The sequence below is a fragment of the Balaenoptera physalus genome, assembly GCF_965194825.1.
Source record: "Balaenoptera physalus genome assembly, chromosome: 2".
Taxonomy (NCBI): domain Eukaryota; kingdom Metazoa; phylum Chordata; class Mammalia; order Artiodactyla; family Balaenopteridae; genus Balaenoptera; species Balaenoptera physalus.
The window spans coordinates 2,333,830-2,352,430 of NC_138883.1; the positions used below are offsets into that span (position 1 = coordinate 2,333,830).

Below are 18,601 nucleotides of genomic sequence, written 5' to 3' on the forward strand. Positions count from 1 at the left end.
GACTCTGCTCGTTAAGAAAAATTTAAGGAGATGTTTACGTTGTGCTGAACAGAATTTGACAAAAGAAATTTCAAACTATGGCTCAGGCTTGTATGATCATGCAATAAGCATTCCTGGGTGAGTGTGAGCTGGGCTTGTCAAGCTATCTCTAAATCTCAGTTCTGAGACAGAGCACAGGAGGCACTCAAATGTACCTGAGGATTGACTGAATTAATAACTTCCTTCGTTGTTTTTTTCCCCTAATTTGGGATGACTTTTGCATTGCTTCAGATACCTACCAATTTTAAAAGTATCTAACGGCTGGAGATAACCGCCAATCACTCCATAATCAGATCAAAAGTAGCATACAGCAGGATTACACACAGTAGGAAAGATCATGCACGTGAAAACTGATTAAAAGGCCTTTAAAACGTATTTTCATTTCCGAATTTTCCACCTGAGAAAAGTCAAGGGGACTGCTCAGGTACCATAGGACTGACTTTCTTAACGTTTCCTCCCTCAAATCCCTTGAGGTATAAAGAGGAGGAAGCTGCGGGCTTAAGGCTCTCACACGCCGCCCGGGACCACGTGGATGACTGAGGAGCACAGAGGCACCTGCGTTTCCGCCCGGGCTGTCCCGCCTGCAGAGTATGGGCGACTCTGAGCGCCCTGAGCCCATAGCTCTCTAAAGCTCTCACAACATCCAGGGCACAGCCAGGAGCAGAGGGCGAGTTTTCTGATGCCAGTCCCACCACATCACAGCAGGTCTCCTTGCGGCATCTATGTGCCAACACCTGAGCCTTTCCGGCACTAGAACTTTAACCCTCACAATTATTGTTAGGAGAGGATAAGAAGTGATGCTGCGGCAGCAAGAACTCTGACTGCGTTTAAGAATGAACCGACTACAGCTGAAGTACAGCACCAAGGGAGGCCACAGGTCTCAGTCTGCAAACTAACAAACAGAAGACTTTCTGTAAAAATTTTGGGGTGGAAATTATAAAATCAGATGACCCCCTCTAGAATATTTTCAACAAGAAGACTCAGCCTTCAATTTCAATTCAAATACATGAAATAAATTTAATTAGAAAATGTGGGAAAAGGACTCACGTCTGTAACAGTGCTTTACCGTTTTCTGCCAGGGACACTACATAGTGGGTTCAAGGCTCTTCTGGAGCCACGGATCTGACTCAGCACTCTTCTGCTGTAGGATCTTGAACATGTGCCTTAATCTCTCTGAACCTTGCCTCCAGTTTCTTCTATGAAACTGGGACAATGTCTATTCCACAGGGTAGATTATGGAGATTAAATGAGCGTGTGAGAGAGAAGGCATGTGTGTGCATACACACATACTTATTTATGTATATAAAATGAGTATTCCTACATCTATAAATCTACAGACATCTCTTTAGCTTAGCACATAGGAAGCATTCAGTATATTGTGGCTGATGCTATTTTTATCAATGATAGTATTAAGATGACCAAAAAAACCCACGAAGGAGGCAAACAAATAAATTCAAGGATTTTAATGATGTGCAAGGCTTTAAAGAGCCCATTACTGACCAAAATGTAAGGACACAAAGCTGATTGTCCTGTGACTGAAGCTTAGACAGACCTGACTGCCACACATCCCTTCTGTGCTCGGGAATCAGAGGGCAAAATATCAGTTGACATTCAGCAGCCTAGGCTCCAAGGAAGGAGCTGAGGCACAGGGTGGCTGGGGATAGCACCTGGGATGACCCTGAAAGGAAGCAATGCGTTATTTTGGGGGTCATCAGACTCTTCTTGGGTTGACCTCATTGTCTCTCTTGCTGGCCACCAATGGGTGCCCCAAATCTGGCAAGGCCCTTCAGACCATTCTGCTCTTCTGCCCAGCCCAGAATGGGATGTCTCAGCAAAGGGGCTAAGAGAATAATAGGGTAGACCAGAAACTCTGGACTCCTCTGACTTCTAGTCAATGCTAGTGGATATCAGAAGTCCTCCCTAATCTGGTATTTGACATCCTGACAACGAACAGATCATCTGGGGAAAGACAGTTTAATGTGACTTGTCTAAGTTTTAGATGACTGATTTAAGATAAAATTACTGGGGGAGACTGAAAAGTGATATTTAGCTTACAGGTTAAATAAAGAAGACGGCACGGAACAGATCAGTAGGCTAATGGGCCACAGGGAGTCAGAGAAGAGAGGAGGAGGACGTGTATCATTTTAGACTCTGGGAAGACCCCACTGTTGTTCTGTGAAGAAGACACAGGTGATGAACCAGAAGGTCTGTAACAGGCAAAACCTGCAGGACACCTCAGACAGACTAATCCACAGAGAGGCTTAAGTTCAAAGAATTTCCTCTGGGTGTCCTGGAACTGCAGGGGCTCTCAGGTTTCCTGGCTAAAGGTGCCTTTGCTTATAATGCAGAGTGTTATCTTTTCTTTTTCCTCTTATAGCAGCCAATGTTTCTAGGCTTTGCAATTGCTAGACTAGATTCTGGAAATAAAGTTAAAAGTACCTCAAGGGACCTTTAGAGATTTCCCAAGGCCCCGACTGACAGTCTACAGGACATACACAAAAGATTTTATACATGACCAGATACTAGCTTCTTCCTGAGAATAAGGCAAGGATTTTATCTCCAAAGCTATTCAATACAGAATGTTACCTTCTTCTCATTATACCTCAGGCCAACAGAGAGAACAACTCCAAGACTGAAGCTCTAAGAAACTTAGCGCCCCTCAACAACACTGGAATGCAACGAGAGAAGAGGAAATGCCTCTCCCCTCCGTGTCTAGGGACGATCACACCAGACACGTCTTCCTCAGTGGCCACTTATGGGGCGCCAGCCCCCGGACTACACTGGATCTGGGGTTTTGCTAAACTGAAGTGCACACACCGTGTAGAGAGATGTGAGATTAAAAGGAAAAGTAATTAAACAACAACAACCTCCCAAGTGCTAGAGGACTTGTAGTGTTGTGAAAAGACTCTGAGCTCTATAATTTCTCTTCTGAAAGGTTTTAAAAGTATAGCGTTAGATATGCAAACCAGAACAATGTGCGCTAAAGACAAAATGAAAAGCATCTGGGCAGTGGCTTCACACAACGAGGAAGACGACACCTCTCCTTTTGCCCTTGCGTTTGCTCCGACCAGCACCACCTAGGCACTTACCTCCTTGTGAGTTTGGAAGTTAATTTACTAAAAAGATTAGTGGAGCCTCGGCTTCGAGTCTGCGACAATGGTGTGGCTTCATGGGACAGGCTGGGTGAAGCAGGCGGGCCGTTATACGTGGCAGTGCGCCGTTCCCGGGGCTGGCCGTGGAAAGTGCTACGACTGGCAGTGCCTCTTGGGAAGCGGGTTCGATCTGGGGTGGTGGTGCTGCTAATACTGTGTGTTGAAGCAACTGGAGCTCTCTGGTCAGGAATAGTGCTTTGAGATCAGAAAATGACAGATTCTTAGATCTCTGTTCACAAAACCCTGGCTTTGTAGCAAACATGGCACACAAACATTTACAATCACAATATACCTTTGATATAGAGTGGAGAAAACCAGTTATATAAATCCAGATCCAAGGGGTATTTTATAGGACTTAGGAGCAAAAGGTAAGTTAAATGGCAAAGGGTACCAAAGGAATAGTACATAAACAAAACCTCATGGAGTTTAAGGGAACAGTACACACATATTTTCAAGGACAAGATTAATGCAGGGAAATTCTAGAACAAAGAACAGCTAACTCAAGCTTTTTTTCCTTTGCTTCCCTCTCAAATTGCTTACATGCAGAGAACCTTGCCAATACAAAAGAAATAAAGGCTATGCAGGTGAAATTGAAGAATAGGCAACTAAAAAGTTTTGGAAGCACAAAAATGGCATAAGTACTGCAAAATTCCACATGCTGAAAGCAACTTGGAAAGAAGGGGGAATTTCTTACACCCTTTATAATATGCAAAGGCATGAAGACACAAAGATGACCAGGGACACCATGAGACAGGATGCGCTTAACTAAAACCACACATAGGAAGGACACTTTGTAGACAACTGGAACAAAATCTTGGACTATAAAATCCACAGCACAAAATTAAGAAGCAGTGGGTACACATTAGTTTCACAAGGAATGTGCATTTTTCTTACATAGCCTTGAAGTTATCTCCTTCACTGTCTATTGGAGGTAACATCATCTTGGGGCGCCCAGAGCCTGACATGGACATCGACTTGTGATGTCGCAGCCGACAGGTGGAAGATGTCTTACAAACAGAGGCAGGGCTAGCTGCGTAAGCGAACATTTCCATCAGGCTGGGAGGGGGTTTGGGTTCAGGCAGAGGCAGAAACAACAGTATGATGGACTAGTGACAAAAAGAGCAACTCTTGTTCAAAGCATATAACCTTCCTCCCCAAACCATCTCGTCTTTGTCAAGGAACAAAAATCTCTTAAACCTGTTTTGGGGATTCTGGAGCAATTGCTAATCTGTATCTGCTTTTTTTAAAACAGCAATTTAAAAAGTTTATTAGCTTTAAAGAAAAGAAAATAACATCATACATGTTTGAATATTTATGTGAGAGGGACGATCTCTTCTGAGCTATGTATAAAATTAAGCCTACCTTAAAAGAGATGCCTCCATTCAAATCAAAGTGAATCTATAATATGAGCACACTATGCTCTTGACCTGTTCCCAAAGCACACTGTCATATTTTAAATGGACTAGTAAAATCACAGGTATAGTAGTAACTAGTTGTATTTATCAAAGTATCCTATGTTGTTTAAATATCCTATGTTGTTTGTATTTATCAAAGTATCCTATGTTGGGCTTCCCTAGTGGCGCTAGTGGTTAGGAATCTGCCTGCCAATGCAGAGGACACGGGTTCGAGCCCTGGTCCAGGAAGATCCCACATGCCACGGAGCAACTAAGCCCGTGCGTCACAACTACTGAGCCTGTGCTCTAGAGCCCGCGAGCCACAACTACTGAGCCCCCGCGCCACAAACTACTGAAGTCCAAGCGCCCAGAGCCTGTGCTCTGCAACAAGAGAAGCCACCACAGTGAGAAGCCCGTGCACTGCAACGAAGAGTAGCCTCCGCTCGCTGCAACTAGAGAAAGCCCGCACGCAGCAACGAAGACCCAATGCGGCCAAAAATAAAATAAATAAATTTACTTAAAAAAAAGTATCCTGTTGTTAAAACCTTCCTACTCAAAGGACTTTCACTTCTTTATAAACAACACTCAGAATTCCTAAGGGGTCAACAGAGCCCCATTTTTCAAGGTGGGAAAACTAATAAGAGCGCATTAACTGTTTATAGACAGAAAAAGAGGAACAGAAGTGGCTACATGTCTGCAGTTTCACCTGGCACAGACAGCTATGGGACAAAACTACCTAAGGGAGTTTCCCCATCCTTAATTCCAGCTCAGTCATCGTGTCCTTGGAATTTCAAAGGGGCAGTTTCTTTCCTTTAAAAGATAATCAGGGATTTAGAATTCTGATCATACTCTTTCAGTGACTTTCTACAGAAATCCTTTCAAAGCCCAAAACCTAGAAACATCAGGTTCTTTCCCTCATGCCCCACATCCAGAGCAACTGGGACATCTTGCTGGTGTCAACTTCCTAACAGCACTTCAACGAGCCCGGGCCTCCCTACCTCTACTCTGAGGGTTTTCGTGCAGCGCTTCACCTCTCCCACAGGCCCAATCCTAACTCATCTGTCTTTACTCGTCTCCAATTTCACACTTTCCAATCTGTCAACCATACAGCTGTGAACTTTCTAAAGCACAAACCTGACCTTGTCACTCATTGCTTTTAACCATGCAAAAGCACACTGCGTCTTCAGGATAAAGTTCAAACTCCTCACCCTGGCATCCAAGTCGCATCCTCAGGTGCCCACAGCTCGGCCCCTGCCACCTCTCCAGGCTTGACCTTCCACTGTTACCTCCCGGAACTAGACTTTCGGGCCCACCTGATGATGTGCAGTCGCTTGGTCGTGCATCAGGTCAAAGAACTTTTGCAGGAGCTATTCTCCGTGTCTGGAGAGCTGGCATCTTTCTATTTGCATCAAAATTCAACCCAGAGGTCATCCCCTCCGTGAAGTCCCCACCGGTGCCCTCTCCCAGCAGGAGTGACTCATTCCACTCTATGTATTCAGTGCAGGCACCTGCTACTGCACACCACACTGTACCGCAGTGACTCCTGTCTGCTCATGCGCCCTGGAAGCACGGCCTGCAATCTCATCGTGTCCCGGGGGTCTCCTAACTGAAAAGGTACATTAATGAAATGAGCCACTGGAATTCTAACAGTCCCAATATGAAGGAGACAGGTCTTTGTAATAAAATGCTCAAGAACATCTGCTTGTCCCTGCGTTTCTGTTTGACAATCCTGCCCTCTCACTTGGGGGAGTGGCTTATAAAGATTAAACATAGATTCACTTTTGTGTTTTCCCCAGTCTTTTCCTTTGGCAAAAACACCTGAATTCTGTTTTGGTAGAAATAGGTTCTTGGTCTCTCGATGTCGTTGACTCCACCCCAGACTTTCCCAGCTACCCTGGCCAGTGACAGATTAAGAGATGGGCACATGGCCAGAGCCAGACCAACAGGGCCCCAGAAGACAGCCCCAGGGCTTCTGCTTGAGCAGAGCTGAGTGTGGGAAGATGTCAAGGCGGATGCTGCTGAGCCCATCAAGGAACTCCTGCCGAAGAAGCAGAACTATGAGATGAACCCTCACTCTATCCCTGGACTCTTTTAGTTATAGGAATTCACAGATGCCCTTTTTCATTTAAACTTGTTTGGACTGGGTTTCTGTCACCTGCAACACAGAGAGTCCTAAGTGATTCAACTACCTGAAGAAATGCTTTGTTGTTTCCAATATGCACGTACAGACATACATACACATAGATACATATAATTTTACTTTAATAAGTTACAGATAAATACAACTGTCTTTTGTGCTCTATTACCTGTTCCGAGCAGGTCAAGAGTTGTCAAACACACTTTATCCCCCTGCCCAGCTGCTGATGTTCTCTTGCCCAAATTAGGAGCTAAGATCAATAGATGCATTAAAAAAAAAGCAGGGGAAGAAGAGGAGGCAGGGGTTATTTGGCATCTTCCCTGGAGAATATAAATGGCCCCAAAGACTCTGGATAAGGAAATGGCTTTCCTCGTCCAGAGCAGGGAGATGCTCGGTCTTTTCCCCGTGAGGCCATTGCTCCCTGGCTGGACAGTGAAGGCAAGATTGTGTGGACCGACGCTTTGCAACAAAAAACTGACCCTCCTTAGAGTCAGAGGCCTTCTTAAAAAGGAAGTGTAAATTGATATATTCATTACAAATTATTAAATATTTACATAATCTTAAAGGCAATTTTAAATGAATTATTTCTTTAGAAATTTAATCATGTCACATTACGAGTTCCACAAAGCAAGCAACAAAACAGATATGGTTTTTTTGACTTCTAAAGTAGGCCTAGCACCTCAATTTAGGAAACAGTAAACTCAATAAATGTTTGCTGAGTGTCAAGTCTGTACAAACTCACAAAAATTCTCTTTACAACATACAACCCCAACATCACCATGGGCGGCATCAAGTTGGACAGAATTTCTCCCCCAGAAAAGTGGCAAAAACGATGGTTGTAGTTCATAGACCTCCCCACAAGAATCTACACAAACAAAACAGTAACTGCGTTATAGTTTTAGTAGTTCTGGGTCCAAGGAAAAATCATTTTTTAAACCTTAAACTTACAGAAATAGTATGATTTCTTAAAATTCACATTATGTGAAGTTCCTGTTAATCTTCTGGTTTTATATCTATGCCTGATAATCTTTTTTTAATTCTAATCCACTTACTGTTATTAAAGGAAAGGTATTTTCAATTTGTTTGATATGACATCTATCCCATATCAGAACATTCTGATATGAAATACTTTGGTTGCTGACTCAAAGCATACTCAGTGATTGGGCAAAAAGCAAAATTAAAAATACAATCCAAAGATACATGTGTTAACTGTGATAAAACCTTCTTTGCTCATTTAGTTTTCATTAGCCACGATCATTCTCTTGTTGGAATTCTGTAAAAACACTCACATGTATAAGAAAAGAGTCCAACATATTGAAGGCTAAAATGGGAATTAATGTCCTTCTTTCAGAAGTTAACATAGATCCAGGCATCCTGTACCTCATTAGTATTGTAGTCAAGGAATAAGATATATATGGGAGAGGAAAAAGCAACAATCTGCCAAAGAAGTCATCTGCGCACAAAGAAGGCTCAGTGCATAATTTATGACTGAAGCATCTATTTTAAGGGTGAGAAAGTTGTCGCATTTAATGCCTTCTTTAACTGGAAGTAAAAAATATGACCACCAATTTGGCACTCAAACCTCCAATATTTTCCCACAATTTTTCAATTCATTTGTAAGACAGAAAAAGAAAATCCAGATATTATTAAAATCATGGGCCCCAGCTTGTGTGGCTGGAGGCTCTGTCTGACTGAAGATAAAGACAACACTTGCAGAAGCAAAGCATTTAAAGAGCTGATGCTAACAGATGCCATAAGGCCCAGGTTGGGATAAGGAGGAGGCAGCCCCATTGAGGAAGGCGTCTGCAGGTAGAACACAGACAGGTTATGACTCCAAAGAAATCAGAGCATTCCTAAAACTATTTCCAAAGAGTGAACTGAATAACTGTAGGGAAGAAGAATTAGAGGAGTAGATGCACACACAGAAACACAAATCAAGGGAGCAGACCTAGATCTTGGGTCTTAACAGCTTTTTAAATAAAAGTCTGACTCTGTACCTCAGAGAACTGTATATTCTAAAGTTCAAAAGGAATCTGATAGAATAATTCAACAATTTAGAAGAATCTGTAAGAAGAAGGGTCATGAAACAACATTTTTCTAGTTCTACAGACTAAAATCCGTAACATATTAGAAACTTTTCGGAATTCCCTGGCGGTCCAGTGGTTAGGACTCAGCACTTTCACTGTGGGGGACCCGGGTTCAATCCCTGGTCAGGGAACTAAGATCCCATGAGGCCAAAAAAAAAAAAAAAAAGAAGAAAGAAACTTCTAAGTCTTCTACTGATATCTCCTATTCAATCACTTTGAACTAGAAGAAATTTGATAGATTTGACAAAGTAACCGTAAGAAAAGAAAATTTACCAAAGAATAGACCACTATTAAAAAATAAATATACCAGCCACTAATTTATAAGCTATCTAGCCCAGTTGCTCTACTCAAATTATTAATAGTTCTTAATCATACGAAAAAGACAATGTTAAAACAAGCACACACATAGGAATCAGAAGACAGAATACCAGGATGTAAATATTTCTAAAAATTCACTGAAAAATGAATGTAATCTCACATAGTAAGCTTTTACCTTCATGTCAATTCAAACATAAGTGGTCTGTGGAAGAGGGGAATGATAAAATAGTCTGGTTTTAAGGATGAAAGAGGATAGAAGAATTTTTGCTTAGGTTGTTATAGAAGTTACTGATCAAACATTTCATTTGACTGATGAGATCTAAAGGAAACAGAAATCTTATAATGCAATTTCAGAAAGTAAATGTCAGAAAAAGAGGAAAAACAATTTTGATGCTACACATGAGAATGTGATATGACTAAGCAATGTTCAGAGAGGCCAGGGGACAATGAAAGATGATGTGAATTTATTTTATGGATTTCTACTCCAGAACTTTATCTGCTCACTTTGACCTTATCTCACCATTTTGAATTTAGTTTTATACTACTTTTCCAAAAAGAAAGAAGGAAAATCATGCCCATTTGGGAAATTCGTTCTATATAGAATATATTTAACTACTCTACCAATCCAACTCCCCCCGCCCACTTTTCCCTCTGCCCAAACTTAGCTCTACTCCATGGTTTCTGGATGTACTTAATCCCACTTTTCTGACTCTGTTTCTTATTTTGAAACCCCAAGAAAACTGTCTGCATGATCTAACTCCTTACTGATACATTACCTTGTTAGTATTTTAGATCATGCTTATCCAGTGTATGATTGCCTCCCTACCAGATTAAAATCATTCAGAAGACTGCACTCTCCACTTCTCTGGGATACTCAAGTGTGTCTCTTTTAAGGTGAAGACTGTGTTACTACTCGTCCACCATGCCCCTCTGACACACTGCTGACCTATACCTGAAGGCTCACCCACCCCACCAGGTGCTCCGCATCTTCCTGAGGTGTGGCTCCCAGTCTCAGGTCCTCATCCTTCCCCCTTCCAGCCTTGGTTCAAGTTATTCACGTGCACAAAATAATCTCCATTTCCCTGTTCATAATTCTACAATTAAACCATAGCTCACCATCTATTTCCTCTGGGAAAGCACCCTGCTTTAACTCAACCCTTCCAATCATCATACACAGCTGGCCAGGAGGATAAGCTCTGGACAAGGAGAGGAATTTGGAATTCTAGGATCTCACTAAAACTCTGCGTTCAAATTTAACTTACCATTAGCGAATACTTACCACTATTATTTGAATTTTGATCATAAAAACTGAGAAGCAAATATCATTCTTCCATTTCTCTTGGGAAAAACAAATTTTCTTGCCAACAGGTAAAATTTCATACCTGTTTTCTTTGCCATTCTGAATTACTGAATGTCTATCAGCTGTAGTTCTTTCACTGCAAACATAAGTATTCCGCCGCGTCATTCCACCAGATGCTGTATTACTCTATTAAAAAAAAGGGCATTTTGGTCTTAAACTATTTAGTAAGTATAGTACAATGGGAAAAAAACCCCACCTAATTTAAATAAACGTGAATACTCTTTAAATAAACCTACACTAAAATATCAACAGTACTGGCCACTAGATCAGAGAAGAGGATGAAGGCAGCAACCTCTACCCTCCTTCCTACCCTCCAACGTTTCTGCAATAATGAAAAATGACTACAGTAAAGTGACTTTGAAAAGTTGGCCATAATAATCTACAGATTAATAACTCATGGATTATTTAAAACAAAGCAGAGAGATCCACTATTTTTAAAAGGTACTACTTTCAAAGTAAAAAATTAAAAAGCAAGGATTATAAATATAAGGTAAATATACAAATAAAATAAAAATTAAAAAAATAAAAAATAAATATTAGGGTTAAAACTGTAAAACTATTAGAAAAAAATGGGTAAATCTACATGACCTTGGATTTGACGAGAGATTCAGATATGACACACACAAAAAAATATGAGTAACAAAAAGAAAAAAATAAATTGGACTTTATCAAAATTAGAAACTTTTGTGCATCAAAGAACACTATCAAGGATGTGAAAAGAGAACCTACAGAATAGGAGAAAATATCTGCAAATCCTGTATTTGGTAAAGGTTTAATATCCAGAATATATAACGAACCCTTACAACTCAACCACAAGATGACAAACAACCCAATTTAAAAATGGGCAAAGGACTTGAATAGACATTTTTCCAAAGAAGGCATACAAATGGCCAATAAACACATGAAAAGATGCTGAACATCACTGGTCATTTAGGAAACGCAAATCAAAACCACAATGAGGTACCACTTCACACCCACCAGGATAGCTATAATTAAAAAAAACAGAAAATAACAAGTATTGGCAAGGATGTGGAGAAATAGGGACTCAAATATGGCAGGTGCAGTACACAAACTTGTACACAAATGTTTACAGCAACATTACTTATAATAACCAAAAGATAGGAACAATCTAAATGTCCATCAATGAATAAGTAGATAAACAAACTGTGGCATATAAAAAGGAATGAGTTCACCCAACAACTTGGATGAACCATGAAAATATTACGGTGAGTGAAAGAAGGCAGACACAAGAGGCTTGTGTCTAAGTATAAGGTATAAGTCCTTATATGTAAGGGGTAACAGGTATAAGTAAGTATATATAAGCAAGAGGTATAAGTCCATTTATATGAAATCTCCAGAATAGGCAATCCTATTGGGAGAGAAAGCAGATTACTGGTTGCCGGGGGCTGAGGAAGAGAGGATTGGAGAGAGTGATTACTTAATGAGCACAGGGTGTTCTGAAGTGTTTCAGAACTAGAGAGAGGTAGAGGCTGCACAACACTGTGAATGTACTACATGCCACTGAATAGTATGCTTCAAATGGCTAATTATATGTCATGTGAATTTCACATCAATTTGTAAAAAGCTAATACTTTCAAAATTAAAAAGCAAGGAACAAAAGTCACAAGTAAAAACTTTTATCAGATAATTTTAAAACAAAGATAAAAGCAGTCACCTTTAATACAGCATGAGCAGTATAGGGAAGCTGAAGACAAATGGGAGAAAATTATAATAACATACTTCTTTCTTTTATAAATAATCATATATGAGTGCCTAATAATGCTTAGGATATACTTTCAAAAGGGGGGTGTGCAGATGAGTAGAGTGAAGGAATGGAAGTTATGAAGGCAGGGAACAAAGTATTTTTCTTCCTCTGGTAACTGTCAACAAAAAGTGGAGGCTGAATTTAAATTGCAGGGCTATGGAATGACGATCCAATTTTACTGCATTAGGAAGCCAAACAAAAAACCTTTCCACACAGCGTTTACTCTGATAAAGCACAATATCGAAGGATGGAACACACAAAACCTTCTGGGTTCCTTTATAAGCCCCTCCCCAAGAACCGGCCAAAGGGAGCAGCACAGATTCCATGTGGGCTCCTCAGTTTGGGGTTTCTTTAGGGTAGAGGGAAGGCTTTGTCACCGCTAACTTTTAGGGAAAAATGTGGTTACAGAATATCCTTAAAATTGTTCATTCTCTGCAAATTCTTTTTTAAATTACTTTTTGAGTCTTCCAGTTATAAAATAAATAAGTTCTGGGGATGCAATGTGCAGCATGGTGACTCTAGTGAACAATACTGTACTGCATATTTGGAAGTTGCCAAGAGGGTAAATCTAAGACGTTCTCATCACAAGAAAAAAATTCTGTAACTGTGTATGGTGATGGATGTTAATTAGACTTAGAGATCATTTCACAATAAATACAAACATCAAATCATTAAAAAAATTACTTTTGGAGTGCTAAGAATAATAATCACTATGTTAGGTCAGAGAGAACACATTTCAATTCACGAAGAAGTTTCTGAAACTGAATAGATTCAATTTAACAAATACTACCTACTTCCTAGGGAGATTTTGTTCAGGGCAGGGATTAAGAGATGGATTCAGTTTAGCAGTATAATTTTAGACAATTACCTAACTTTTCTTCAATTTCTTCACCTTAACATTTAGCTAATAAATGAAAAAGCACTCAGCATGGTCCGTGGCACATGGTAAGGACTCAGTCAACACTCTGTATTGATAGAGCCCTTTGAGATGCAGGGCAAACACCAAGTCCCTGGCAGTCAGAGCTCACAGTGCCCTGTACAGACTCCATCAGGTTTCTGTTTGCCATCACCTGTCTGCACTGTCCCCATTTGGTTTTATTCATTTCCTCTGTTAGATTATGATGTCTTTCCATATCTCAGCATCTGATACAGTCTAAAGTTTAGCAGATGTTTATGGAGTAACTAAAAACAGCCCTTGACATAAAGGATCTGATCACTCATCCAGTGGGATACGGCTCAACAAGAAATACATGCAACAGAGCAAGTGATCCTTACAGGCTGAGACTGTGCCTCGTGGCCCAGTGCGTAGGGCTTTGTAGGAGATGAACACACAGGAGCAAAATGTCTTATCATTTCAATCCTACAACCCTAGGCTGCCCTACAGTACGACCCTACTTACACCGGGGACGGTGGAGCTCTTCTTGCGTTCAGGAATATCCGCCTTGTTGGGATTACTCGCGCTGCCAAGCATGGGACTGGCTGGAGCAACTCCCTTTCCTCCAGCAGCACTGCCGCCTGGTTTCCGGGACGGAACTCCATCTTCTCTGAGGTCGCCGTCTGCAGTGCTGGTCTGACTCCTTTTCGGATACGCCACAACTGAAGGAATAGCTGGTCCAGCTAAAATACAGAGTTCACTTTTTAAAAGTCAGAATACAGTTTTATATTTTATCCTGTGAAAATGAACACTTTATAAGATGACCCAAGATTTCTATTCATCTAAGAAAATATAAGACAGTAAAAATCTTCTAAGATGCTTCCCATTCATGTATAACGTTTTCCCTATGCAATGAATTCAATTTTATTTTATTTTTTTAAAATTACCTAACCACTTTTTTAAAAAAAAATAAATTTATTTATTTATTTTTGGTTGCGTTGGATCTTCGTTGCTGCACGTGGGCTTTCTCTAGTTGTAGCGAGCGGGGGCTGCTCTTCCTTGCGGTGTGTGGGCTTCTCATTGCGGTGGCTTGTCTTGTTGCGGAGCACGGGCTCTAGGTGCACGGGCTTCAGTAGTTGTGGCTCGCGAGCTCTAGAGCGCAGGCTCAGCACTTGTGCCGCACGGGCTTAGTTGCTCTGTGGCATGTGGGATCTTCCCAAACTCGTGTCCCCTGCATTGGCAGGCGGATTCTTAACTACTGTACCACCAGGGAAGTCCTGAATTCAATTTTAAAATTTCACTTATTAGTCCCTAACATTCTACTGTTTTAAAGTTGTTTTTTTTTTTAACTAATAAGCTTATATAGTTGTCTTTCTGAAACATGTTCACGGGGTGTTACTGGACAGATAAATAATCAAACTAACTTGATGCACACACATCATGCAGCATGAACTGGTTCACCTGGTATCTATACATCTGAGTGAATTTCATCCTTTTTGTATAAGAGATGTCGTCACCTTTTGGAAAAGAACAGTACAGATTTACAGGCTCTTTCTTTTGAAGTTTTATCTTGCATCTTTTTTAAAGCACTAATAATCTTCTAGGTAAACAGGAATTTGAGTAGACAAGGAGAGACAGTATAAGCAAAAGAAAGCATGTTTCTCATGGAAGTGACAGGGAGGACATGGGTGGATGTTCCCAGTCAGACCCCCTCCCAGGAGGAGGATGCCTAGGGACATCTCAGGTGGGCAATTAACTGATGTCCTGCAGTAAATCACCTAGAGACTCTGATGACACAGGCGATTCGGAGTTCAAAGAATTTTGGAAATGAACGAGATAACTAGTATATTCATTATATATGACGTCCAGTGGTAATCTTAAGGAACAGCACCAAATGCTCATCATTTATGGTAGAAAAGCCTTTATATTTTAGGTCTATTAAAAAATGGATGGGAGGAGGAAGAGGGAAGGGGAGGGAGGGACTGGGAGCTTGGGGTTAGTAGATGCAAACTATTACATATAGAATGGATAAACAACAAGGTCTCACTGTATAGTACAGGGAATTATACTCAATATCCTGAGATAAACCGTAATGGAAAAGAATATGAAAAAGAATGTATATATGTGTATAACTGAGTCACTCTGCTGTATAGTAGAAATTAACACAACATTGTAAATCAACTATACTTCAACAGAAAAATAAATCATTAAAAAAAATGGATGGGGTGGGGTACAGTAAAACTACCTCTAGGACAAAAATCCAAATGGTAAATCTAGGGAATTCCCTGGTGGTCCAATGGTTAGGACCCTGTGCTTTCACTGCTGACGGCACGGATTCGGTCCCTGGTTGGGGAGCTAAGATCCCACAAGCTGCGTGGTGTGGTAAATAAATAAATAAATGATAACTTTATTTGGAACTGAATTAAAAGTAAACAAAGATTTGATTTATGGGAGAACAACAATCAAGTTCTCAGTTTGGCAATTTTAACATATAAAACAAAGAATCAGCCAAGTATAGGGTGATACTACCCTTAATACTTTTCTTTCTTCTCAATATCATGATACATCTAATGACATTCTGAATCTTTAGGGTTACTACCAATTTGTTTTGAAACATTTATTATTGCTATTCAGAAAATTAAAAGATTTTTTTTTCATCTTAGGATTTGAGATTGTGCATGGAAACAGCTATTGATACAACCCAGTGACCTCATTCATTCAGACTGCTCCTGTTTTACTTGCACTGTGTGTTATGTGCGTGTGTATTCAGCTCTACACACTTTAATCACATGTGCAGATTCATGTGATCACCACCAGTCAAGACGAAGAACAGTTCTACCTCAAGGACCTTGTGGGCGATCCTATCACAGCCACAGCCACCTATCTTCCACCTCAAGTCCCTTCCCTAAATCCTGGCAACCGCCAATCTGTTCTCATCTCTGTAATTCCATCATTTCAAGAATGTTATGTGAATGGAGTCAATGTAACCTTTTGAGATTGTCTCCCCCCATTCAGCATAATTCCCTTGAGATCCATCCAAATTGTTGTATTTATCAATAATTTGTTCCTTTTTATTGCTGAGTAGTGTTCCGTGGTGTGGATGTATCACGCAAAAATGTGATTTTTCTTCTTCTTCTTCTTTTTTTATTTTTGGGCCGCACCGCACAGCTTGCGGATCTTAGTTCCCTGACCAGGGAGTGAACCTGGGCCACAACAGTGAAAGTGCTTAGAGTCCTAATTAACCACTGGACTGCCAGGGAATTCCCCAAAATATGATTTTTTAAAATATAATTTTTATTTAATTAATTTATATATTTTGTATTTTATTTTAGGCTGCGTTGGGTCTTAGTTGTGGCTCGTGGGATCTTCGTTACAGCATGCAGGATCTTTTGCTGCGGCGTGCGGGCTCCAGAGCACGTGGGCACGCAGGCACACGGGCACTCTAGTTGAGGCACGCGGGCTCAGTAGTTGTAGCATGCGGGCTTAGTTGCCCTGCAGCATATGGGATCTTAGTTCCCTGACCAGGGATCAAACCTGAGTCCCCTGCACTGGAAGGCAGATTCTTTACTGCTGGACCACCAGGGAAGTCCCAGTTTCTTTCTTTCTTTCTTTCTTTTTTTAAAATAGTAATCTTTTATTTATTTATTTACTTTTATATTTATTTTTGGCTGTGTTGGGTCTTCGTTTCTGTGCGAGGGCTTTCTCTAGTTGCGGCAAGCGGGGGCCACTCTTCATCGTGGTGCGCGGGCCTCTTCACTATCACGGCCTCTCTTGTTGCGGAGCACAGGCTCCAGACGCGCAGGCTCAGTAGTTGTGGCTCACGGGCCTAGTTGCTCCGCAGCATGTGGGATCTTCCCAGACCAGGGCTCGAACCCGTATCCCCTGCATTAGCAGGCAGATGCTCAACCACTGCGCCACCAGGGAAGCCCTCTTTTTTTAATATTTACACCTTTATTCCAATTGGAATCCAACGTTGTATAAGATGTGAGAAATGGATGCAAATTTATTTTTTTTTCTGATCACTACCAACCTCCCCAATACCACTGACTGGTTAATAGAACAGTGATTCTTCACTTTCTTTTCTTTTCTTTTTTTTTAAATAAAAGAACCCCTTGAAAATCTGATGAAGATCACCCTTCCTAGAAAAAAATGTACATACATACAGGGGGGTTCACACATGGGACTGAAATTAAGAAACACAAATAAAAATTAAGTTATGATTTTACAGAAGCAGGCAGATATAAATCATTGGCATCTAGAGGTAGGGAACAAGAGGAGAGATGAGATGGGGTGGGAGGGCAAGCTAAAAGTTGGTCTGTCTATGGGCTTGTCTGCCTTCACTTGGTACCAAGTGGATGTGCTTTACTAGATTTCATTATTTGGAACCTATCTCATTTTCAGCACTTAAATGAACAGTGCCAGAGGCATAATCAAATCTTTTTTTTTTTTTTTTGCTGACCACCATCTTCATCCCCAAAGAATGTGGAATTGGGTCAGTGATTTTCTATATACAGAATTTCTGGAAGTATTCTTTTGTGAACTTCTTTTTAATATCAGAGGCTCCAAGAAAGAAGGATGATTATTATTATAAAAGCACTACTATAAAAGGTAATGGGCGGGTTAGTGGAGACAGCCATAGGACCAGGGGCCAGGAATCCTGGGTCTGTCTCAGGCGTTCCCACTTCTATTTAACCTCAGAAGACCTGGTGAACTCTCTTGCCCTATTTCCTTATTGCTAATATGGGGGTTTGGTGAGCTCTTTTTAGCTCTAAAATTTTCTGAGCTGGGGAAAGGGATATGAGAAAACTCCATCACCAGGTTTCTTCCAGGCTTTAGGAACAAGTCCCTTTAAACTGGTTGATTTAGAGCAACACGTAGGCATTTTGCTAATTGCTCTGCAGTACGCAGAAAACCCCTCCTTGTAAGCAACTAATATGAGCACAAGAGACAGAGACCCAGATCAACACTTGGTTTACAAATGCTACCTGCACAAATCCTGGCATCAGACAGGTTCTGAGCTCTCAGTTATACCCTAGAAAACAGCAGACATATAGACAGTTTACTGACAGTGTCAGTACCATGTGCTGCTTTGGCCCAAACCATATAGAGAGGCAGCAGCAGCAGGGAGAGAAATGGAAACCAAAGCGTCATCACTTTTGGTACAAAACCAAAGCTGCAGACACCTGGAATACTCTGTACAATTCTAAGTGCCACATCTCAAGGTGAAAGAATGGAGGTGGACAAAGTCCAGAGAAGGGAAATGAACTGAACAAAGAGATGAATGGGTGTTTCATGTGAGGATGTATTTTTAAAAGTTAGGACCAGGCCAACATAAATTCGGTTCCTGCACGCTGGAATTAAAGGAAATAATAATATGTGAATAAACACACACCTACTAGAGTCTCTGAATTCCAACAAATGGGGCTGCCTTGAAGGTAGAATAACTGTCAAGTTTGGTAAGCATATCCTTTAGGG

The 18,601-nt window shown here is 40.9% G+C and overlaps 1 protein-coding gene across 19 annotated transcripts in view; it reads right to left on the minus strand.

The window, feature by feature from the left end:
* The window catches only part of MARK3 (microtubule affinity regulating kinase 3), a 107,183-nt gene that overhangs the window by 5,827 nt on the left and 82,755 nt on the right, over positions 1 to 18,601 (minus strand). For 12 of the 19 annotated variants that reach the window (XM_082450999.1, XM_082450989.1, XM_082450997.1 and 9 more), the window contains 4 exons: positions 13,652 to 13,869; positions 10,510 to 10,613; positions 4,086 to 4,247; positions 3,129 to 3,386 (listed from right to left, as the gene is read on the minus strand). In XM_082450999.1, coding sequence (XP_082307125.1) covers positions 3,129 to 3,386; positions 4,086 to 4,247; positions 10,510 to 10,613; positions 13,652 to 13,869 — 742 coding nt within the window. The remainder of the gene's footprint in view (positions 1 to 3,128; positions 3,387 to 4,085; positions 4,248 to 10,509; positions 10,614 to 13,651; positions 13,870 to 18,601) is intronic. The other 7 variants (XM_082450990.1, XM_082450988.1, XM_082450986.1 and 4 more) reach the window with 2 other exon arrangements.